The sequence below is a fragment of the Anthonomus grandis genome, chromosome 15 (assembly GCF_022605725.1).
Source record: "Anthonomus grandis grandis chromosome 15, icAntGran1.3, whole genome shotgun sequence".
NCBI lineage: Eukaryota > Metazoa > Arthropoda > Insecta > Coleoptera > Curculionidae > Anthonomus > Anthonomus grandis.
This window is the reverse complement of record NC_065560.1, coordinates 14,505,933-14,531,311: the sequence shown is the minus strand read 5'-3', so window position 1 is coordinate 14,531,311 and position 25,379 is coordinate 14,505,933. Positions and strand designations below refer to the sequence as shown.

Sequence of the window (25,379 nt, the reverse complement as noted above, 5' to 3'; positions counted from 1 at the left end):
TACTGCACCAGTTGAGGGTTAAGGGGAGTGGCCCTATTAAAAAATGTTTATTAAAATAATATTTAGTCCAAAACGCACCGTGAGCCAATCCACTACCTATTTACCGCATTATTTGTATCCATCTAATATATTTTTATATCTATATTATTATTGTATTTATTATTATACCTGTGAATGGGTTTTTTTATGCCAAATTTAAGCTTTATCTCGTTAATTATATTTATTCGATTTGGTAATATGATACATATGTATACGCATTTTACGATATTAGACTGAGCATTGACATAAGTGAGCTTTGACATAGGTAATTTACGAAAAAGAAGAGAAGAATTCTATCGCCTGCTTCTATTATAATTTAAAATAATTTTGTCTCTTCGCGCCGGTTGTTATTTTTAAATATGAAGGTTTTATAAAAGTCATAGCAAACATTTTAATCTGAAATATTTTCACTTTGAAAACTTTGTCAATATTTTCGCTTTATTTGCTTTTCACCGTATATTAAAAAAAGTTGTCATAGAAATATATTTTGGCGTAACGCTCTGAATGTTTTAAAAAAACACCAATAAATAATATAAAATTATATTATTGTTAAGAGACGCTGTTATTGCTTTTTTAGTACCTACTTTATTAACTTATTTATAATAATAAAATATTTACTGCTATTTTTTATCTATACCTATACATATAGGCCACCCCTTTGCTAAACTGTTGTCACTAACCTAATAGTATAATAGATATCTATTTAATTAATTAATACTAATTACTGTATTTGCTTTTAAACAGGTCAAACAAGTTAGACGCTGGATCCAACGTCAAGAAGCAGAAGGGCATGTAGAAACCAGACAACATGCTGAAGAGAACCTGTATTGACCGAAAATATGAGAGAAGCTATTGTTACCCAAGTAAGAAATAACCCTTTCACAAATAGCCGAATGGTCAAAGAAACCATGGATGTTAGTATGCAAACAATTAGGAATACTCTTCGTTCAGCTGGAATAAATTGTAGACGACCAGCCAAAAAGGCCAAATTAACGGTCGACAACGCAGAGCGAAGCCTTAGGTTTGCTCAAGAAAATATTGACCGAGACTGGTCAAATGTGGTATTTACCGAAAAAACGTTTTCTTCGGACATAAGGTTCCATCAATTAGTGTGGAGACCTACAAGTACCAGATATGATTCCCATTATGTCCAAGAAACTGAAAAAAGCGGAAGAATAACATTGTCATTATCGGGTTGGATGACCCAAAATGGACCCGGAATGCTGGTAACCACGCCACCCCAAATGAATTCCGCGGACTACGTGGACATTTTGGAAAATTATTTTCTGCCTTCATACAGAATATTATATCCGGCTGGACCAATATCCTTTATGCACGATAATTGTCCAATTCATACCTCCCGTATGGCGAGAACATGGTTTGAGGAACATCCGGAATTTAATTTAATTCCATGGCCATCCAGAAGCCCCGACTTAAACCCCATCGAAAATTTGTGGGCTGAAATGGTAAATTCTTGGGATACTTTTAATCAAGGCCAACTTAGATCGAAGGAAACGTTACTATCCCACGCTCAAAGAGTTTGGGAATCTTTCAGAGGGAGACCCGATTTTAGTAATTACGCGGGATTAATGCGGAAAAGGCTTTTATACCAAATATTAATTAAGAAGCCATACCAATTCCAAATGCACCCTGTGATATTAAATAATTATTTAAAAAAAAAGGTGTAAGTTTCGAAAAAAACACAATACGTAGGCTATTTAAAAGTTTAAATAAAAAAGTATTTTTATTGTAGATTTAAGTTGTAATTATACTTACTAAAGCTTGTTAGAAGTAGTGTTGAATGTTATTAATTGTTAAAAAGATGTTATACTTAAAGAACTGTAATTTGTCATCAAATAGGATATAAAATTTTCGCTTTGAAACTGACCTTTGATCCATTACTTATACGTTTTATAAGGTTTAAAAAAAAAGTAAATGAAAAAAGATACGGGACTACTATAATTAAAGTTTAGTAATTAAAGTTAACTTCGCTTCAATAAAAAAAATATAAAAAATAGTTTTTTATTCAAGAAGAAATCACGAGAGTGCCTTATTTACAAACGGAAATATTACTTTATTCATCACTTCAGTAAAAAAGGGTGCTTTACTCATGAGAACCACATAGATTTTTTTCTACCTCTTACCAAAATATAGACATAAACAATTTAAAATATGGATTTTCCGAACAACATTTTTGGGTTAATCGAACAAGTGGGGACAATTTTGAACAGTTTTTGTAAAAACAATGTCCACTTAACTTGATAATGAGTAAAAAAAAATTCAATAACGCAAACTAACTTTTTTAATATGCAACTTTTACTATACGAGTATAGGCAATTTTTGGTATATCAACCAACTTCTTTTGACGAGTTCTACACCCTGTATTTTTATATAGGTATACTTATAAATAAAATGTGAGGAAAAAGAAACAAAAATCTTAATTTTTTTCCCATATTATGGTAGTACTTAGTACAAGTACTTAGTTTTACAGCGCTAGACAGGGTATTCCAAATTTCCTAGACACAGGATGAAAGAGAAAAATCTCAACATATACCTATCGTTTCTGCTGTAGCACTTAAAGTTTCTATTATTATAATGTTTCCTTTTTTTATGATTACCTATATTTTGGTTAACACTTACTGGTTGCTGCCAGAATTAAGAAAACTATTATTTTATCATAGACTTACATCTGTTTGTTTACTTATTTTTAAATACACACCATATATTTAAAAATAAAAAAAAACAAATAGGTATTTTTTTAAATTATATTATTTTATACAATAACGCACACTTTAAAAGTAAAAAACAATTTAAAATTTGGATTGGTATTTTTATTTAAGTTGCATTTTATTTTTCAAATGTTGCGTGAGTAATATAAAGTAATACTTTGATAAAAAAAAATTCAAAGAAAACATCGATTAGGATTTTTATGTAATGCATAAAAAAGTAAAAACGATTTTTTTTTCTATTTATTTTGACAACAAGCAGCATTTGACAACAAAAATATAGGTTGTGAAAGATCAAGCAAAAAAATAATAATTTGGAGTTAAGAAATATAGTGTCCCAATAAAAAAATAACTGAAAGTAATTTCTCAAAAGTGATGAACCAAACAGAATTTTGAAGAGCGCATTTAGCCAACGTATAAAACACTATAGCGCATTGTCCTAAAAACTTTACATAAGGAAGAAAAACAAACTGATTGATTTTTTTAATATCAGCTTGCACAGCCACAAAAATATTCGAAACGTCCCATTGCAAAAACCCCATCTACTGAAAAATGAGTTCCGTCACCCCTGCCTATTTATACACGACTAAACTCGATCGATACTCCCTAGTGCCCGCCGTACGCTACCCCTTTCAGTCAAAAGCCATGTTGCCAAATTGTAAGGCAACGAAGTCCGAGAGCAGATGCGAGGGACATTTTCAAATTTGCCGACTGTACGTGCATTTTAATTCTAGAGTCGTTTGTACTGTATTTGAATAAAAAGATGGCATTTTAGAGACAATGAAACAAATTTTAAATAAAAGCAGAAATATTAGCACCACAAACCAGCCATCAGGGTATGTGAAAATTCTTCAAAATAGAAATTTTGTTTTTTGGCTCAATCTATTTTATAAGATAATGCCTCATGTGGATATTTTATTTAGTTAATTTCAATCGAGGCAAATTGACGCTGCTCTTGCAAATAACTACATATTGTCTTTTGAACATAAATTAATGGAAATTAGAAATAATATCACAGACGCTATTGAGCCATCTCCATCGGAGCCATCCACGTCCAAACGACGTAGGCTGGATGACTCTACAGAATTTTGTCGAGAAGCAAAAGAAGTACGTGATATTATTATTTGTCAAGGAAAGGAGCGATTCAGTTTTGCCGGACACTTAGTCGCCGCTAGTCTTTTTTTTTTCGGAGCAGTATAACCAATATAGTATTAATTGTCCTGAAATAAAATTTAAAGAAACAATAAAGTGTTACCCATTTTTTATAGAACAAAGGCTCCGAACAGAACCAAAAGTTATTTATGAAACACAGGAATTTAGATCAATCTCGGGACTACTTGGGCTGTTTGACTATATTTCTCAGAATGATGAGCTTAGTGAAACATTTAGTGAAACTATTAAGCTTTTACAAATTTTAATTACCATTCCAATGGCTTCAGCTGAAGCAGAACTCTCTTTTTCTACTCTCAAAAGGATAAAAACATTTCTACGAAACACCAGGAGCCAAGAAAGACTTTCTGCTTTGGCAATGCTTTCCAAAGAAAGGGATCTTATCGAAAGCATTCCTGATTTCAATCAAAGAGTAATTGATAAATTTGTCGAGTCTAAAGAACGTCGGATGGATTTTCTTTTTAAATAATTTATAATTATGACATACGCTTTTTATCTATTTTTAGGGTATTATGTCATTTTTTTTCTTTCGTGTGTGTTTTTTTTTTATTTAATTATTACATTATATCAAAAGTTCGAGTTTTTTTGCTTATTTTGGCCGTTTAAAAGTGGGTATGACACCGAAAAATGTTTTCGCCTCCGCCAAAGCGCTAGCGATAATCTTTTTAGTCTTTCATTCGCGATCACCGACGATCCCCTACAGTTGCAACCCCCAGATTTGTAAAGCACGAGCCACCACTGCCATAAGGTTGCGTATCTTCCCAAATATTCAATCAACGATGATGCTGCAGATTTTGTGTTTTTACCTTTTATAATTACATATAATATTACTGGCGTCTGGGGTATTATATAAAAACAAACAAAATTATGATAGTGACAGCTGACAAATTACGAAGTTACTTCAACCAAACACGTCCAAGCGGACACGATTGGTTATGATTGTTATAAAGGGACTGTTCAAGGTAAACCAAGGGCTTAACCGTGGTTAAAACCGATAGATCGCTTGGAATCGGTTATACATTTTTGATTCTATTTGACGTTTGACACTATTGACAGTGACAATTACCAACTGAGTTTATTATTGTTTTTATTTAAGGCTTATTTATTTTAGTACAGATTTGTTTCTTGTGTAACTAAAATCGAAATAGCCAGAAACTATGGTCGAAGAAACTTCAAATAATTGCAACAAACCAAAAGTAAGTCTTCCAATTAATAATCTATCACAATAATTTTCCCACAATAAAATTGATATGGCCTATGATCATTTATGTTTTAAACTAACAAAAGACAATTTTCTTAGCTTAAAACCAACAAACCCAAATCAGTTTATGAGTGGAATGTGCGAGATGTACAAAACTGGCTCCGGAGGCACTGTGGTGATTACCACCCTTTGTATGCAGATAATTTTGTTCAGCATGATATTACAGGTAGAGCCTTAATTAGAATGAATGATAACTCACTTTATAGGTAAGCAGTATTTTTTTTAAATTTTGATTGTATCTACCTGAAAGACAGATTTAGTTACATAAAGTATACAAATGAAGAACATAGGATGTTCCAGGGCCCATTGTGGGTCCAATAAAGGTAAAGGGACATTTAAAAAAGGATTTTTTTTTTAAATTTTTACATATAATGTTGAGTTTAAACGTTTTATTGATAAAAAAGTGAGGATGAAGTAAAAAAATGAAAAAAATTTTAAAAATTATAAAGGATTTTCTACTTACATATAATGCACAATTTCAGCCCACTTAACTGCACTCTATTAGCAACTAACCATCACATTGATCATTATATACGCTATTAATTCAAATTTAAAGCCCTAATTAACCAAATTCTATAACTTAGAAGAATTTACATCACTTCTTTAGGTCATAAACACAAATTTCTACAGGCGAATTAGGAATATGAAATATGTAAATTAAAAAAAAAAGAGGCATTTATTTCCAACAGGTTTGTTACTCAATTACAGGAAAGAATAAAAGGAAAAAAAATTAAAAAAAAAAATATTCACCAAAATAAGTATAAAAATGAAAAATCAAAATGCTTAACATTCTATGCACTTAAACAGACTATCTATATACATACCAGAAAGACTCTGCATCACCTATTTACTTAATACCTTCTATAATGGACATTAAACTGTCAACAAAAATATCGAACTAAAAATATTATTAATATAATTCTGACACATTATATTAATAGGGGATTTAAACAAAATATCAGTCCTAGCGGGATTTACATAAAATAATCTAAAATGCCCAGAGTTTATTCTTGGTACCCGAAAATTTAATCCAGCCAAAAGGGTGGGACAGTCAATCTTGCTATGAATAAGGTTATATAAGAATTTTATGGAAAGAATTTCTCTTCTTTTTGCTAAGGGTATAATATTAAATTTATTTAAGTATAATTGACTATCCAAAGCTCTGGCTGGAAAGACACCTTCCTCTCTAAACCAGAGATACTTCATAAACTTGCGCTGAATGCGCTCAATATCATCTATCAGGTTATAAATTGGGTACCAAATTGGAGATCCGTATTCTATTTTTGAGTGTATGTAAGTGAAAAAAAATAGTTTTAAAGTATTAATATTTTCAAAGTGCCAACAGTTTCAATAAACAAAACCAACAATTTGGCAGAGTCAGAAACTATTTAGAAACTTAATTTTGCATCATAAGTAATTCCCAGATCAATCGCCGCATCCACTCCAGCCAACACAACATTATTTGCTCTATAGTCAAAATTGATTGGCAACAGTTTTCTAGAAAATAAGAGAATAGAGCATTTATTAACATTTAAATATAGTCTATTGACATTGCACCCATTCTCTACTTTGTTAAGATTTACCTGAAGGAATTCGCAATCGTCTTCAGTATCTATTTTTGTGAACAATTTTATATCATCCGCAAACAGTAAACTATGACAAGACAGTAGTAGAAAAACCACTAGAAAAACCAAAAAATGTTAGCTTATGAAGAAGTACAAAGTGGTCAATTTGGTCAAAAGCTTTGCAGAAATTAAGGTATATTACATCAACCTGACCTCTATTATCCAAATGTTGACACAGATACTCATTTAGGCAAAGGTTTACTGTACAGGAGCGATTTTTGATGAAACCAAATTGATTAGGTGCTATGTCTAATTTGACATGGGCATATATTCTATTATAAAGAACTATTTCAAAAAGTTTGGAGAAATTACATAAGATCGATATAGCTCTGTAATTTTGAATGTCGTTCTTCGGTCCCTTTTTGAGTATCGGGGATATTCTTGCAGTCTTCCATTTATCAGGAAATACTGTTGAAGACAAGATAAGATTAAATATGTGGGCAATAGGCCCTGATAAAGCGCGAATACAATCTTTAACGACAAGACTTGGTACTCCATTGGTCAACTAACTTTTTAGTTTATTAGAGGCGGTGACAATTTCATCTTCCAAAAAATTATAAGAGCAATTTAGAGAGTTGTTAATAGTCTGGCTCGATTCAATACCAACATTAATACTAGATGGGTCCGACTCAATATATACGTTTTGAAAGAAAGTTCCAAATGCATCAACAATTTGCTGTGCATCTTTTATTGTACGATCCTGAAACAGCATTACTCCGGGAATACGCGAAATTCCTTTCTTGTTCTGCACATAGTTCCAAAAATCGGAGGAGTCTACATTAATTCGATTTTCAGCTGTTCGAGAAAATTCTAAAAAATCAATCCTAATTTGTTCTTTAATATTGCTTCGAACTATTTTTAAACTGGCTTTCATAATAATGAGTTCTGTATTTCTTGAGTTTTTTTCGAATGAAATTCTTTAGTTTGATATTTTTTATGATATCAGAATTAAACCAGACTGGAAATTTATATTTTTTAACGATTTTAAGCAGAACTGCTCTATGAAATATCTCATTAAGTGTACTGTAAAAGCTGTCGCAAGATACATTAGGATCAAAAGAGGCAAACACCTCCTGCCAGTCAGCAGCTTCAATTAAGCTATATAACATGGGATAATGAGCACATCTAAAATTGAAACAATTCTTTACCAGTAAATTGTGGGTGAAATTATTAGTCTGAGGTAATTTACCCTTAAAATTCATAATTAATGAGGAATGATAAGAATCACATTCAAGAAAAGAAAAACTACTCAAATGAACTTCACACTCAGACAAATTGGTTATCAATAAATCCAGAATTCTTCCATTGACAATAAGGACGTCGTTACATTGTACGAATTCCATTATATTCATAAAAGCCAAAGTTGATCTCACAATAGAGTCATGCTTGTGACTAAGAAAATTGGGGATATTAAAATCACCCATTATAATTATTATCTTGTCACACAAATATTGCATTGTTTCAAAGTAATCGTACACCATATCATAAACCCATTTGCTACTAGCAGGAGGTATATAGACAATAAATACAAAGCACGTAAAATGGTCAAAGGACAATTGCGCACCTACAATCTCGATAGAATATACAATTTGAAGCAAATCAGATAAATTTAGAGGTAACATTTTAAACACGCGTTTAACAGCTAACAATACACCTCCACCCTTCGACAATCCAGTTCTGTCTAGACTTCGGTCACATCGGTGTACATCGTAAATGTCCGGAAACAGTTCAGAGTTCGCGACATTATTTTGTACATTCGTCTCTGTCAAACCGATAATGTCCATTTCCGCTAAGCAAACTTCATTGTAAAACGGAATCACTTTTGAATTTAAACCGCGAACATTTTGATAATAAAAATCTATGGCGTCGGGATGGGAAATCAGGTGTAGCTGTTCAGATGAATCTACGAGTGGTTTCTGGAACCCCTTGTTAGGCGAAAATTTTTATCTTTTTGTTGAATTGCGTTTGAAAAGCGACGAGATGGATGTTGCATATACCTCCACTTCTTCACATATACTTCCTTAGGCCAATTCTCTGCTTTAGTAATTACGCTGAGATATTTGTTAGGTACAACGATCTTAAAAGAATTCGATGTTCCACTTGTTCTGAGCTTAACAACTGTGATAAAGGCATCTTCTGCCCCAGGCACTATATCTTTAAGATGTGCTTTTAAAATATCATCTGCTACAGTGTAATTTAGGTTGGATACAAGAAGAGCAGTTGTTGGTTTTGCAGTAAGCAAAGAATTAACATTAACAATATTATCAGGCTCAGCACAACCCACAACTATATCCTTGGTGGAGGGTAAAATATTACCAGGAGTTGTTTTATATATATTACGTTCCGAAGCTTTAGAACTGGACTGCATGCCTACTTTACTTAATAACTCTTTAGACTCTAGATTGGAAACAAGTAGTTGCACAAGTTCAGTGTGGGTTTCCTTTATGGTTCGAACAACCGAGTCCAACTTTGCTGTCATCTGCTCACTGTGGGTATTTAAATGAGCCTCAAGTTCACACCTTACATTATCCTGAGCCAAGTGAATAATTAATTTAATTTCATCTGGGATTTACTATCTTTAATAACTTGCTCCAGAGACGTTAGCTTTTTGCTAACATCACTTATTTTTTTGGTATCTATATTAGATTCGATCTGCGCGATTCTGGAATTTAAAGCAGCAATCTCAGCATTCATTGACTGTACTAACTGTAGTGTATTTGGTAATTTTTTCACTTCTGTGATACAGTCGAGACACAAATGCAAAAGGGTCCGAGACTGACTCGGGATAACCCTAACCTCCTGCGCCTGCGCATTGCTGCAGTTAGTGCAGATTACGCGATGGCAAATTCGAAGACGGATTAATTCATAAATAAACAATGACTGTCAAATGTCACGTCAACAAAATATTATTTTATTATTTATTATGTATTATATATTTATGAGTGGCTACTGTACGAGTACGATTTCAAAAAAAAATCGTGTTTTAATCGTTTTTTTTTTTGTATGTACACACGCATGTACAAGCACACCTCTAATTGCGTATATACAGGCACAAACACGGAGCTACCGCCCCTAGCTACTGTGTTTGTGCCGATAATTCCTCTCTTTCTAACTATTATCCCAGTCCCTAAATAGGGCTCAAACGACTACCTAACCCACTATTTAGCGCCAACCCAATCCCTTTTTGCAATCCCAACTCCACATGTGCGCCAACCACATAGTCCCATGTGCGCACACGGGGCTGCCGCCCCCTGTGGGCCCACCTTGTATGCGTGGGGCTACCTATAATAAGACACGACAGAAAATTACGATAATCGTACTAGTACATTAGCCACTCCCAATAATAATAAAATAATAGTTGTTCACGTAAGTGACATTTGACAGTCTCTTTTATTTATGAATTAATCCGTATTTAGTATTTACATATTTGATATTCCTGATTTGCGTCTGGAAATTTGTGTATATGACCTAAAGAAGTGATGTAAATCCTTCTAAGTTACAGAATTTGGTTACTTAGGGTTTTAAATTTAAATCAATCGTTCGCTAACAATAGTAGGCTAGTCGCAAATAGAGTATAGTTAAGCCGGGTGTAATTGTGACGATTAAAATATAAATTATAAAATATTCAATTTTAAATAATAAAATCCTTTATAATTTTTAAAATTTTGCATTTTTTTACTTCATCCTCTCTTTTTTATCAATAAAATGTTCAAACTCAACATTCTATGTAAAAATGTTCAAAAAAAAAATTGTTTTTTAGACGTCCCTTTAAATTTAACGAACCCCTTTCTCTATTTTTGACAATAAGTCAAAAAGGTAAAGTGTTAATCAGTCTTCAATCGTGAATTAAAAAAATGCCCCTATTTTCAAATGCTGATTCTGCAGATATTATTTTTGTTGATGGATATTGTAAAAGTAACAAAGCCTGTATATTCAAAATAAAGTCACATTCACCAATTTAAGAACTCAATTCTTGAATATCTAGGTGTCCCTTATCACCACATTGAGTATGTACAGTGAGTCCTGTGTAATTTAAAAAAACTAAACTACAAGTTGTTCTCCACTAATTTCGGACAGATATGTTTATCCTCATACTAAACTATCCTATTACAAATATATAAAATTGATCTCATCTATGCTTTTGATATTGGTTGGAACAGGTATTCCACAGCATCAACAGTCAATTTGCAAAACCTATTTTTGTATATAACTGCTTTAGAGACATCTAGATGGTTGAAGAAGAAATAAATCCCATTAACAGAAATAAACTGCAAAAAAACTGAACTGATAGTTTCAAGCTGTATTTCATAGATCATTACAGAACAGGATAGATGATCCTTTTTGGTATTAAATCGTGGTTTGTCAGACCATAAGGCAGTTTATTATCAATGTAATTTTCCCATAAAAGCATCTGTAACTGCTAAGAGATGTGTTTGTATTTTCTCTAAAAGAAATATTAAGGTATTTTCTCTGAAGTTTATTGGGCAACACTGTCTGATAATAATGAACCTTTAATGTCCCTCTCATCTTTAATTTATTGAAATTCTTAACCTTAAACCTAAAAATAAAAAAACCTTGTATTAGAAAGGTGTTAGCACCTGCTAACTGTGCCTGCTGGTTCTTATAGTTTTTTCCCAAATTCGAAGGACCACTGACTAATTTTCCCGCATACCTTGTATGCATAAATAATACACAATTTCTTCAACTTGTAATTTAATATTATAAAAATATCAAATTTTTATGGACCGGAGAACTTAATTAAAAACGTTGAATAAAATAAAAAAATAAATTTTAACTTATTGCCATTAATTACTACTTAAACGTTTACATTAATTGTATCAACGTATAATCGGGATGAAAGCCTGTTGTGTAGTCTTTCACACTGATCAGAGTGATTGTCTTCTGCCTCGCGGCATCAAAGCGCTTTACAAAAACAAAACTATTCTAAAAATATACTTTTAAGAATCGCGAAGAGAGGAGCGACACAGTCGGGCTGAAATACCCATATAAGGCAATCATAATAGGAAAATTAAATATATACGAGGGCGCGTTGATAAATGAAATTATTAAATATAAAACAAGGGTTTATAAATCGCAACATTCTCCCCCCCTTGAAGGGCACCTTCAACAACTTGCCTCGAAGGGTAACAGACACAATTTGGCTATTGAACGGGTAAATACACCGTCTTTTGTTTGTACCTTAACCATTCTTACTTTATTATCTTTTCCAGGCAGCACCTCTACAATGCGTGCTAAAGGCCATTTTAGTGGCGGAGAATTTTCTTCCTTCAAAATAACCATACTATCCTTAGTCAAGTTAGGTTGGCTTTTAAACCACTTAGGTCTGCTCTGTAAACGAGTGAGATATTCGGTACACCATCTCTTCCAAAAATTTTGTTTAATTTTACTACATAACTTCCAAAAATTCAACCTATTATCAGGTATGTTAGTTACATCAACCTCTGGAATAGACATCATAGGCTCCCCTATAATGAAATGACCAGGTGTTAAACAATTCAAATCACCTGGATTTGAAGAAACAGGGCACAAAGGCCTGGAATTCAAAATGGCCTCTATTTCTATTAAAATGGTGGTCATTTCCTCAAATGTCAACATTAAATTACCCACAATCCTCCGCAAATGAAATTTTGTTGACTTAATGCCTGCTTCCCATAATCCGCCCCAGTGGGGACTCGCTGGTGGAATAAAACACCATTTAATTTCACGGTGAGATAAAAAATCATGAATTTTGTTTAAATTGTTCTGATCTTTAAAGAATAAATACACCTCTCGGAGTAAATTATTTGCTCCCTGAAAATTGGTTGCATTGTCACTATATATAGTAGTTGGACAACCTCTTCTTCCCACAAAACGTTTCAATGTGTGTACAAATGCCTCCGTACTTAAACTACTGACGAGTTCTAGGTGAATGGCCTTTGTAGCCATACACACAAATAAAGCAATATAAGCCTTACTGGTGGTAGATCCCCGAATTCTACCTTGCCTAATTAAAAACGGACCACCAAAATCTACTCCAACTTTTAGAAATGGTCGAGAAACAGATACCCTATCAATAGGTAGTGATCCCATTAATTGTGTGGAAGTTCGAGCCTTTAGTTTGCAACAAACAACGCACGTTTTAATAACATATTTAACTTCAACCAAACCATGAATAATCCAATATTTCAACCGCAAATTGGCTAATACTGTTTGTGGACCGGCGTGAAATAATTTTAGGTGTTCCAATTTTATAATCAATTTGACAACATCATGTTTCGCTGGCAACAAAATCGGAAATTTTTGATTATAATCAATATCTGCCCTAGATAACCTGCCATTGATTCGTAAAATCCCTTCCTTGTCCAAAAAAGGATTTAACGTCTTTAAATTACTATCTTTCAAGTCGTACTCATTGTTCGAAGTTAAACAGTCAATTTCTTTCTTAAAAACCTGTAATTGAACCAAATTAATTATTTTTTGTGAAGATCTTTTAAGTTCTTCAACTGTTAAATTTCTAGGACCTTTTTCTCTTTTAATGATTCGAAGACAATAAGCCACAGTTCTTTTCAAACGATTAAAATTTGAAAACCTAGCCCAATCTATTATAGATTCCATTATCGTTTCCAACAAAACTACCTTTCTTTGTTCTGGTAACTCTTCAGCATTCAAGACAGACTCTTTACAAAAATTAATATTAGGATCCAATAAAAAACTTGGTCCTTGCCACCATAAGCTATTACATAAAATTTCAGAAGGAGAAATTCCCCTGGAAATATAGTCGGCCCGATTATTCTCCGAGTTTATATGCTTCCAAATGCTGTTTGTTGTAAGTTCCTGAATTTCTGCGACTCTATTAGCTACAAAGCAAGTCCAACGTGTTGGCGAAGAATTTAACCAAGAAAGAACAATACTTGAATCTGTCCATAAAACCACAATATTAAATTTAAGATCCATAAACGACAACACCTTATGACTCAACTTTGACAATAACAAAGCCCCACACAACTCAAGGCGTGGCAGATTTACCGTCTTTAAGGGTGCGATACGCGATTTGGAGCAAAGAAGATTACACGAAATTGATCCATTAGCATAAATAGCCCTAATATATACGCAAGCTCCATATGCAACCATTGAAGCGTCTGAGAACCCATGAAGTTGCAATTCAATAATACTTTGATCCAAAAAAATACACCTAGGAATTTTTAGTTGTCGCAAATATACTAAATCTTCAAAAAATCTTAGCCATTTTTTCAAGACGTTGTCAGGGAGTTCTTCGTCCCAGTCTAATTTTCTGGACCAGATTTCCTGCATTAAGATTTTAGCAATAACCACTACTGGCCCAACAAATCCCATAGGATCAAACATCTGAGAAATTTTGGACAACACCAAACGCTTTGTAAATTTGGAACAACCTTTATTAACAGATTCAGGAGTTGATATTTTAAATACATCCATACCTGGCAACCACGTTATACCCAGAACTTTATTTGAAAAATTATCATCATGAAAGTCAATTTGATTGTTACTTTCTCCAACCTGACCAGAATCCAAGATTGAAATGTCATTCGAACACCATTTATGCAACGTGAAACCTGCAGATCCTAACAACATCTGTAATTGCTTTTTTAATTCCAGAGCTTCTTCTCGAGAATTAGTCCCACAAATAATATCATCAACGTAACATTGATATTGAAGAGCTTTAGAGGCAAGAGGAAAATCTAATGCTTTATCTAAAGCCAATTTACCTAAGCATCTGGTTGCTAAGAATGGTGCTGACTTCGTTCCATAGGTAACAGTCTGAAGCTCAACAATTTTTAGAGGTTCATCTGTAGAATCCCTCCAAACAATATTTTGCAAAAATCGCTGATCTGGAACAACTTCAATCATCCTATACATCTTTTTTATATCAGACACCAAAACATAATGGAAAGTTCTAAATCTGCCAATTATTTCCACTAATTCTGGTTGAACCTGAAAACCCTTAAGCAAAATGTCATTTAAAGACAACCCTGAAGAAGTCTTACTGGAGGCGTCAAACACGACTCTCAATTTTGTAGAAATGGCTTCTTCCCTAACTACGCAATGATGCGCTAAAAACACTCTTTTAGTTAAGTCGTTAACATTTGGATCAATAATTTTAGCATGACCTAACTCGAGGTACTCCTTGATAAATTCTTTATATTTTATATGCAAATCTGGATTCCTTTTAAACCTATTTTCCAAAGCACAAAACCGTTTACATGCCATTTCAAAGGAACTACCCAATTTTAAATAATCATCCTTATTTCTCATAAGTAAACCTACTTGAAAAGACCCATTTTCGGTTCTTTTACAAGAGTCCAAAAATAATTGCTCTGCCAATTTATCATCTGCAGACAAAAATTTTTTATTGCAAACTTCCTCTAATTGCCAAAACCTAAGAATTGTCTCACTGACATCTGGAACCTCGGAATGACAAAATATATTAATACCTAGACACTCATTTTTTGTATTAATAAGTGTTGATGGACACATAATCCCATTTTTATAAGCTGCCACAGGAGCAGAACCACACATTAACCAACCCATTTTTGTATTTTGTAGTACAGGTAATAATGACCCAAGTCTAATAACTTCTGGAACAACAAGCTGAAAGTAAATTTCTGCAGAGAGCAAAAGATCAATTTCAGAGGGTTTAAAATATAATGGATCCGCCAATACTAAATCATTTGGAATAAAAATCTTCTCAGTATTTACAGGTACATGCGGGAGGTTACAAGTTATAGTTTTTAATACTACACATCCAGCATTGAACGTGTACTTATTAACCTGGGATTCTAAAGTTAAATTAACAAATTTATCACCTTGCATACTGCTGTTCCCAATTCCCCCAATTTTAGTAACTGTTTTAGTCCAATCTATGTTTTTTAATTTTTTAAATAATTTTTCAGTCACAAAATTATTTTGAGACCCTGAATCCAAAAGTGCCCGAGCTTGTATTTTTTCTCCATCCCCCATTACAACATTAACCCTTGCAGTAGCTAATAATATTTGAGTCTGGGCGTGCTCAGTATTTGCAATTGCAGTTTGAAGTACTTGTTCTCTATCAACTAAAATTCCCATATCTCTTCCGTGAGATATACCCAAATACTTATCCCTTGAAATGCCCAATAAAGTTCCCTGAGGTAAACCCTGATAATTATTTTCTTGAGGATCCCCTTGCATCCCATCTGAACATGATAAATTTGCAGACTGTCCCTGCCCCTGAATTTTATTATCAAATCGACCCTGATTATCATTATTAACTTGTACTTTATTTTTATTCACTATATTTTCCAGATTATTCCCTTCATGTAATAATGTATGGTGTCTCCTTTGACATTTATCACAGCCCCTTAATCTACACTGTGTTACACCATGACCGTTTCGCAAGCAATTAAAACAAAATCTACTATCTTTTATAAATTGCCTCTTGTCCCCTATATGCAAATTAGAAAATCTAAAACACTTTGTTAATATATGACCCTCTTTCTTGCAAAACCCGCAAATTGATTTAATTTCGGGTTTAAAATGTTCATTTACCAAAAATGTTTTACCGTGTTTTTCTCTTCCTGGCATATTTGTACCCTTTGAACTATCAATTTCAATATTTTCTAACGCCACACATCTGTTTTCCAAAAATTGTAGAAAGCTGTCAAGAGTTGGCAGCAGCGCACTACTTTCAGATGTAATATTTCTTTCCAGCTCATAGGATTTATGAGTTTGATAATCTAATTTTTTCGAAAATAAAAATACTAACAACACATCCCACTCCTTAACAGGCAATTTTAATGCTTTCAAAGAATCAATGTGTTGCCTAACATGAGTTAAAAACACTCTAAGCTGTTTTCCCGAACCTTTAGTTACAGCTGGTGTATCTAACATACCCTTTAAATGCGAGTTTATTACTACTAACTTATTATCATACCGTTTTTTTTAAATATTAATGGCATTTGCATAATTCTCATTTGTCAGGGGTAAATTATTAATTAAGTTTAACGCCTCCCCTGACAAAGCTCCTTTCAAATAAAGAAACTTTTGCACATCATCTAATGATGAATTATTGTCAATTATTGCGGTGAAGAGATCTATAAAAGTCTGCCAATCTTCGACTTTTCCTGAAAAAGATGGTGTACTTAAACTTGGCAACCGCGCATTATATTGATGGCTATTTTGCCCTCCAATCCCAGAAGAATGTTGCAAATTACCTAACCCTGTCGCATGATCAACACTAATATTATTTTGAAAGTTGTTTTCTGATTTGATTTTACTTTTTATTTTTGACCAAGTACTAAGATATTTTAATTCTATCTCCTCCCTATCTGTGCCCTCACCCTCTTCAAGGGCTTCTATTTGTAATTGAATTTTACAATATTCATTATATTTTTGCTGCAAATAAATTTCCCTAGTCTCAAACTCACTTATGTCTACCAATCCTAAAGAGACCTCACTATTATTCACAAAATTTTGAATCCTGGTAATGGCACCCTTAATAATAGCCCTTTGTTTTTTCAAATCTTCCATTTTTTCTATTTTAAACAAAACTCTAGGTCAACCCTAAATATATCTATAAACCCTTTATACACAACAGTCAAATTAAAATTGATACACCTCAAATTCCACCCGATTAAACTCTTTATAACACCTAAATATTTCATAAAAACTTATATACCAACTTTCTTTACAAAGTCTAAAACTAATGAAACAGTTTTACCCTAATTTAAATAACCCTTAAAAAATCGAACATTTATTGTCTTATTTTTTAATTTCTAAATGCCATAAATAGGATGTTCCCTTGGTATCCAACTGCGCCCGTAAATCCCTTTGCAGCTAGCTTCCAATGCAAAAATATAAAATATGAAAGATCTGACCTTTATTCCTCCTTATCCCAGTAGTGTGCACCCATAAACATAAATTTGCACATCCAACTATTACTGAATTCAGTCCCCTCCGGTACCAATAAATCCAACTTCAATCCGGCTCGAAGGACCAAACTGTTAGCACCTGCTAACTGTGCCTGCCGGTTCTTATAGTTTTTTCCCAAATTCGAAGGACCACTGACTAATTTTCCCGCATACCTTGTATGCATAAATAATACACAATTTCTTCAACTTGTAATTTAATATTATAAAAATATCAAATTTTTATGGACCGGAGAACTTAATTAAAAACGTTGAATAAAATAAAAAAATAAATTTTAACTTATTGCCATTAATTACTACTTAAACGTTTACATTAATTGTATCAACGTATAATCGGGATGAAAGCCTGTTGTGTAGTCTTTCACACTGATCAGAGTGATTGTCTTCTGCCTCGCGGCATCAAAGCGCTTTACAAAAACAAAACTATTCTAAAAATATACTTTTAAGAATCGCGAAGAGAGGAGCGACACAGTCGGGCTGAAATACCCATATAAGGCAATCATAATAGGAAAATTAAATATATACGAGGGCGCGTTGATAAATGAAATTATTAAATATAAAACAAGGGTTTATAAATCGCAACAAAAGGGATTAAAGGCAACTTCATTTTCCAAAAAAATGCTTGACTCTTCCAACTTTATTTATACTGGCGACTGGTTGCTTGATGCATAAAAACTATTCTTTACTTATTAAATAATACTCCTCACATAATATAAATTTACCAATCCCTATATCTTTTTTAATCAAAAACTAAATTTTTTACAAGAGTATAAAAAATAACTATCTTCCACTGATGGTCTTTGCAAGACTATTTCTGATAAGTTATTTAAGAGAGATATAACAAAGGTGGAAGTTTTATTTTTCTTTCTGACTTATGTGTGTAACTGGTACTATCAATCTAATTTGTAGGTTTGTAATATTTTTATGTCTATAATTCAATTTGTTCATTATTTCAAAAGTTCATTGCTTTTTTGACAAAAATGCAATTAATTAGGGTCTAAAGTTGTGTCAAAGTTGCAATTGTTGAAATTTATGTGTAAATCAAAACTAAATTTAATTCTAAGGGTAGGTAAATTGGTAAAAGCCTGATTTTTGTTCAGGAGCAATCTTGTCTTTAGTATTAATTATAAAGGGTTTAGTTTTAAAGCTGGGATTAGTTGTCACTCTTTAAAATATTCTTCAATTTTTATGAAATCAGATCCCAAAAGGGTAATGAGAAATATTTGTTTCATGTCATGAGCAATATTTTTTTTGCTCTAGCCACGTTTTTATTTCCTCTTTCTTCCAACTGCTAGTGGGACATTTCTCTTCTACTCTAGAATGGTATGAGGCGTTGTCCAAGACTATAATAGAAGGATTTTCCAACCATTTGAGTAGTTTTTTTTCAAACCAAGGTTCAAAAATATCGGCATCCATATTTCCATGGTAGTTGTCTGTTTTTTTCGTTGAAGAGAAAATCAAACTAGCATCGGAGATAAAGCCCTCATCATTTCCTGCATGTAGCACAATGTACCTTTTTCCACAACTAGAACTGCTGCTGATAGCATTGCGTGCTACCGTCTTGCATGATGATTTTGATGAGTTCCCCTTGGCAAAAATCCAAGTTTCGTCTAGAAACACAAATTGTTTGGGATCTTCCGAGTTTTTATTTTTTAGATTTTTTCTCAGAAAATTCCATCTTTTTGTCACTACATGTGAAAGTTCACACAGTACTGACCAATTATTCGTTTTATTTTCATTACCAATCAGATTTCTATTAAGAGACTTGTTTAAATATTTACCATTTAGTGTATTTTTTACTCTTACTCCAAGATAGACTACTTTAAAAAAAAAAGTACTCTGTTGTAAATTTACTTATTCTGCAATTTATATACTTCACAAATACTTTTTAGTTAATTTAATTTTAGGTTGGGGATAACAGAGGCACTTCACAGAGAAGCAATATGGAGAGAAATCTTGAAACTGCGACTTAAAACCGATATTATAGAAATCAGAGATTTACAACACAGGACAAGTTCCTGAAGAACTGCTTGTTGTGTTCGAATAATATTTTTTAATATTTATTATAAACCCAAAAACTAAATTTTGGGACAAGCTATAAGACGCATGTAATCATTTTTTTAAATGTAATTGTATAGTTTCAACTTTTTTTGAAATAAAAGAATATTTAATTAGTTAATTAGTAACAAAAAATAAATTAAAAATTAGGACAAAAAGTTCGAATACTAATATTTAATGAGTAACATCACACTTAATGATTCTTTTCTATTAGGTCATTTTGTAGTAGTCTTTGATAATTTTCGATATTTACGGCGCTTTGAAAACCATTCAAATTCTGCGAGAACAATCTTTTATTGAGCAAGACAATTTATCCCATATTAACCTGGCTTGCATTTGTTTTAGCGTTAAAAGCGGCTTCTCGCTTTCCTATAAAATTATTTTGTTTAATTTATAGATAAATCTATACTTATAAATTATTAATAAACCTGTCATTTACCCATAGAAAATTTCAATTTGCGTATATGAATCAAGTTGCAACAACATTCCCTTGAGAAATTATGACCAGTTTCATGATTCCGTCCTGCCCTGACGTCCCGTATTTCTTCGATCTATTTTAATTTAGGTAATATTTTTTATCCCTATCGAAAAATTATTGTCGGCGACCTTTTCAACGTAAAATGCCACCAGTTTTCCTATAATGTTTTATTATATTCCACATGATAGTTTAAGGAATACTAAATTAATATCCGCTACTTTACGGATCGTTTAACCATTTTTAATCACCAAGTAAGAAATTTTTAAATTCGTCTGGGCAACACGCATCATTTTAATAAATACGTGTTTCATATACCCAAAATGACAAAATATATGAGTACAATACAAATCGATGGTCAAGCGCACAAATGTTGTAAGTGCAATTTAAAAAAAAAATGAGATATTTCCACCAAACCTATTAAAATTTTGTTAAAACTTATATGCACAAAGGTGGTAAGTCAAAAATAGGTATTTAGCCTACTAGCGTCATCTCACATATGTGGCAGGTACTTTTAACGCGCAGATTTCTGCAACACGTGACAAATGCACTTATCACCTTTGTACTTTTTATTAAAGCATGGCAAATGTGTTTAGTGCGCATTTAGCACATTTGTGTTTTATATTTGTGAAACTAATTTTGAGGTTAGTTTTTTGTTTTTATTATACCGGCAAGGCGTGTGTTACTTTTGGTGTTTATGATTATTATATTAGAATACAAAGTAAATCGCAGTATATGATATTATATTTGTACATCATCATAGCGTTGATTGAATATTTGGGAAGATACGCAACCTTATGGGCTAAAGCGTGACCGCAAATATGCGTGAAAAATAGATGGCGATTCTCTCCAGTATGCGCGAAAATAATTTCGTCCGTCGCTTCTCATTAGTAATCGGCCGATCATCCGAGTCGTGTGGGAGAGTTTTTGCACAGGTTCGTGTTTGCCGTATTGCAATTTGGTAGTTGTTAAAAATTTTTTTTGGATATCATAATCACAAATAGATAGATATATGTAAATGTGTTTAGTTTGTGAGACGATGGCTCCTTTAAGCAAAATTAATCAGTGTGCGTATATTAATTAAGACTTTGATTTATAACAACCTAATATGGGAATCTCAAAATCTTATTAGAAAATCTTTAAAAAAATCTAATTATAAACCTCACAGAAAATTATCTATTTTATCTACAAAAATCAATCCGAACTCTTAAAAATACTGTCTCTTCATGTCGTTGAGAGCCATTTTCTCTTTTTCTTTTTTTTACTTTAAGAAAATTTTAAATCAATATATTATGTTTATGGTCTTTAGTGTTTTAAGTATTTTCAATAATTGTTTTCATGATGAAATTCATTCATGAAAAAGATAAAAATAAAGCCTAAAAAGCCTTTAAAGTTATTGAGAAACTGGTTATAGTACGAATGGTGGCTTTCCTAATAAAAAAATAACATATTAAATGAATGTCGAGTAATGTTTTCATTCCTGGAGAGATTATATTTGAGCTTGAAGAAGGTCACTTTGCTGCAGCGGTATTCTGCGACTTCTCTAAAGACTTTGACTGTGTCAACCATGGAAATTGCTCGATAAGCTTTCTAGATATGGGTTTAGGGGAGTTGCTCTAGAATGGTTAAAATTTTGTTTTGTTAGACAGAAAAAAGTTTGTTTGGCCAAATGGCAGTTTGTCTGAACTTTGTGTAGTAAGCACGGTTCGTTTCTCGGTCCTATTTTATTTCTATTGTATATAAATGACCTGGCGTTTCTCCAGATAAGAGGATTCTTCACTATTTTTGCAGATGACACCACTATCTTATGGGCAGACAATAATAAAAGCACATTAACAAAAACAATTTCTACAGATTTATTAATGATTAAACAGTGATTTGATGCTAATTTGTTGTCTTTAAACATAGATAAGACTAAATTGTTAAGTTTTTATGTTCAGAGCAGTTCATGATTCACAAGAAAGAATTGGAAGTGAATAATTTTAACAGATTTCTTCGAATTGTTATCGATCATAAACGTAAGTTTTATGGAGATATGTCAGGAGGCAAAAACTGGCTAGACGATGTTATGCTGTTAGAGTGGTTTTAAATGAACTGAGATTGATATCTGCAAAAACGGTCTATTTTTTTTTGTCGAAAGTTGGAACTTACTTTCATACAAAAATACCTACAGTATAGAATAACATTTTGGAGTTGCATTAGTAAACGGCTTTTTGACTCGATGTTTGTTTTTAAAAAACGAGCCATTAAATATATGTGTCATAAATCTCCACAGGACATGCAGACCCCTATTTAAAGATACTTTCCTTGTGTTGCTTGTTTATTGTTGAGTCTGCTTGCCTAATATATAAAAAATATAAATTGTATCTTCAAAATAATGGCTCCTTAAAACGTTATAATATCAGAAAAGAATACAATATTCCAATGCCCATCCCGAAAAGTGAACTAAGAATTCTCTTATTTACTTGAGCATAAAAATTTTTAATCATTTTCCAAATGTCATAAAAGTCTCTAGAAGTTCTCGTCGCTTTAAAAAGTTCTTAACGAAACTTCTTAAAAGCAAGTATTTTTATAGCATTCGAATTTTTTTAAGATAGTTAGGAACAGGCCAATCGTATATAATTAGTTTTTAGTAAAGATGTAAAGGTTAGAATTTGTGATGTTACTCTAAAAAATGTTTAAGTCGTCTTGCTTTGAAATTGAAAATACATTTTGTGTTTATACTAGTATGTTGAACCCACTATTGTGTATTGTTTTTAAATTATGTGTTAGTAATATGTCGATTAATGTGCCTATTTTATATCATAGAAGTACCATGTCAACAAGTAGGTACCATGTATTTATGAATAAAGTATGTTTTGAATTTTTTGAAATTCGAAATTGTATTTAAAAGAGAGAGAGGTATATAATATTTAATAGGGATGATTCCAACTACTCACTAGAAATTACCTCGTTGAAAAAGTAATTCTTGTTGTAAAAGGGTTATTCAAAACTGCAAGTGGCCAACATGGAGTCGACAAGAAGAAAAAAAGTTGATTATGACTCTCTAAAGAAGGATTTAAGAGTTATTAAACGTCGTATTTAAAAGTTAAAGATGTTAACTTGTAAATGAGAGAAAGCGTTTACAATAATGTATAAATGATTTTATTTTATATTTTCAAATAACGCCAGAAAAAAATAAAAAAACCATTTTGCCAAATTTCACCTTTTTCCTGAATATTAGGAAGTATTTGGCATTTTTCCAATTTTTAGATTGCATTTATTCAATCATTGCATTTATATTGCGCAACTTTCGCCTAATTAAACCATTTATTGCTCATCCTTATTTTGGACATCCTGTATAACCGCGATGAGACCCTTCATACTGTTAAAAAAAATATTTGTTTTTTTTTCTTATTAACTTTTTCTAGTTTTAAGAATTAGTAATTAAGTGTTTCCCTGTATTGCAAATTAAAGTGTGGCCTATTTTCGATATTTTATAGTGTTGTTACACCCTTATTCAAAACATTTCAACCCTTATTCAAACATTCATACATTACTTAACCACCACATTTATCTATAACTATCTTTATAGTTATTTATGCGAGATCACAGCGCATTTAAATATCGGCAATAACAAAATAAATAAAAGCGCTGTTATCATCATCGCCCTTGTCTTAAAAAAATAACAAAACGGCCGGGCGGCCAAAGATTCCCGCGTCGTTAAACTGCAAATGGTCAATATAGCGCCGACAAAGAAAAACAAAGTTGATGATGGCTCTTTAAAGACAGAACGTCGTATTTTAAATTTTAAAGGTGTCATCGTATAGGCGAGAAAAAGTGGTCACAATAATTTATTCATTTAATAAATACTTTTGTCATATATTTTGAAATAACGCCAGAAAAAAATAAAATGATTTTGCCAAATTTCAGTTTTTTGCAAAATTTAGGAAGTATTTAGATTTTATTATAAAAGGACACTATATTGCTCAACTTTCCTCTAATTATTCCACCTCTATTGACGTCCTGTATAACCGTGATGCGGGGTCTTTAAACAAAATGTTTTTTTTTTGTTACTAGGTATCTTTTTATAGTTTTAAGTATAGTTGTAAAAACTGGTAATTGAGAATTTTCCTGTGTCGCTTAAAACTTAAAATGTGGCCTATTTTCAATTTCTATTAACATCAACACTCACTCATCACATCTCACTCACAACCCCTTACTTTACAGATGTCACTACGCTGCACATTTTTCAGATATGGAATCACATGACAAAATGGGTTACTTTTTACAAAAAATTATTGATCAAGAAGTTATATTATGATCGGTATTAAGTCTTATGAATTATTTCAATTATTCTTTATAATATTTACGTGAAACCTACTTATATCTTAAAATTTGTTCCACATATTTTTTGTATATTAGTTTTTAGTTAATTAAGTGCAACGGGCTTTTTATTTAAAAACTTGACCCTCTTGAACACAAAATGAAGGAAACAGTGTTTGTTGGAATTATAACTTGTATTAAACTTTGTTGGTAATTTTGTAAAAATAGCTTTTTATATATATTTTTGTATTAATTTTTGTCTCAAAAACATATTTTGGTAAGTAATTATTTGTTTATAAAATTAAACTTTTAAGAAATTTCAATATGCCTCCACCCTTAAGTATATCACTTATCACTTGACCACCACATAAATGACACCGTGTTGTATGTTCAAAAAAAATAATAAAAACATAATTGGCAGCATCATCCCATATCTTAAAAAAATATCCAACACGGCCGCGTAACCGGAGATTCCAGCGTCGTTGAAAACCTGACTCAAAGAAGCCAAAAGCCAAGTCCACACAGCTAAAATAAATCGTTCCTAGATATGACGCTTCGAGGCAGCACCACACGGTGCACGAAACTGAACGGCAATCCGATAGTCGACCGGGTACACTTTTTAACACAGGATTGCGTATCTTCCCAAATATTCAATCAACGATCATAGTAATAATAACATGAAATGGGTTCGCGTACTAAAAAAATATTTGAGGCTTTGAAACAAGTTCAGAGGCGAAGTGGTAAGTATTGATCTATGAAATAATTTATAATATTTTTCAA

The 25,379-nt window shown here is 32.2% G+C and overlaps 1 protein-coding gene across 1 annotated transcript; it reads left to right on the top strand.

Annotated features, from left to right (window-relative positions):
* The first annotated feature begins 4,972 nt into the window (after window positions 1-4,972).
* On the top strand, window positions 4,973-19,940 carry LOC126745121 (protein aveugle). The gene is made up of 3 exons (XM_050452840.1): window positions 4,973-5,131; window positions 5,236-5,402; window positions 19,669-19,940. The coding sequence occupies exons 1-3, from the start codon at window positions 5,093-5,095 to the stop codon at window positions 19,781-19,783; spliced, it is 321 nt and encodes a 106-aa protein (XP_050308797.1). The 5' UTR covers window positions 4,973-5,092; the 3' UTR covers window positions 19,784-19,940.
* Window positions 19,941-25,379: the final 5,439 nt, after the last annotated feature.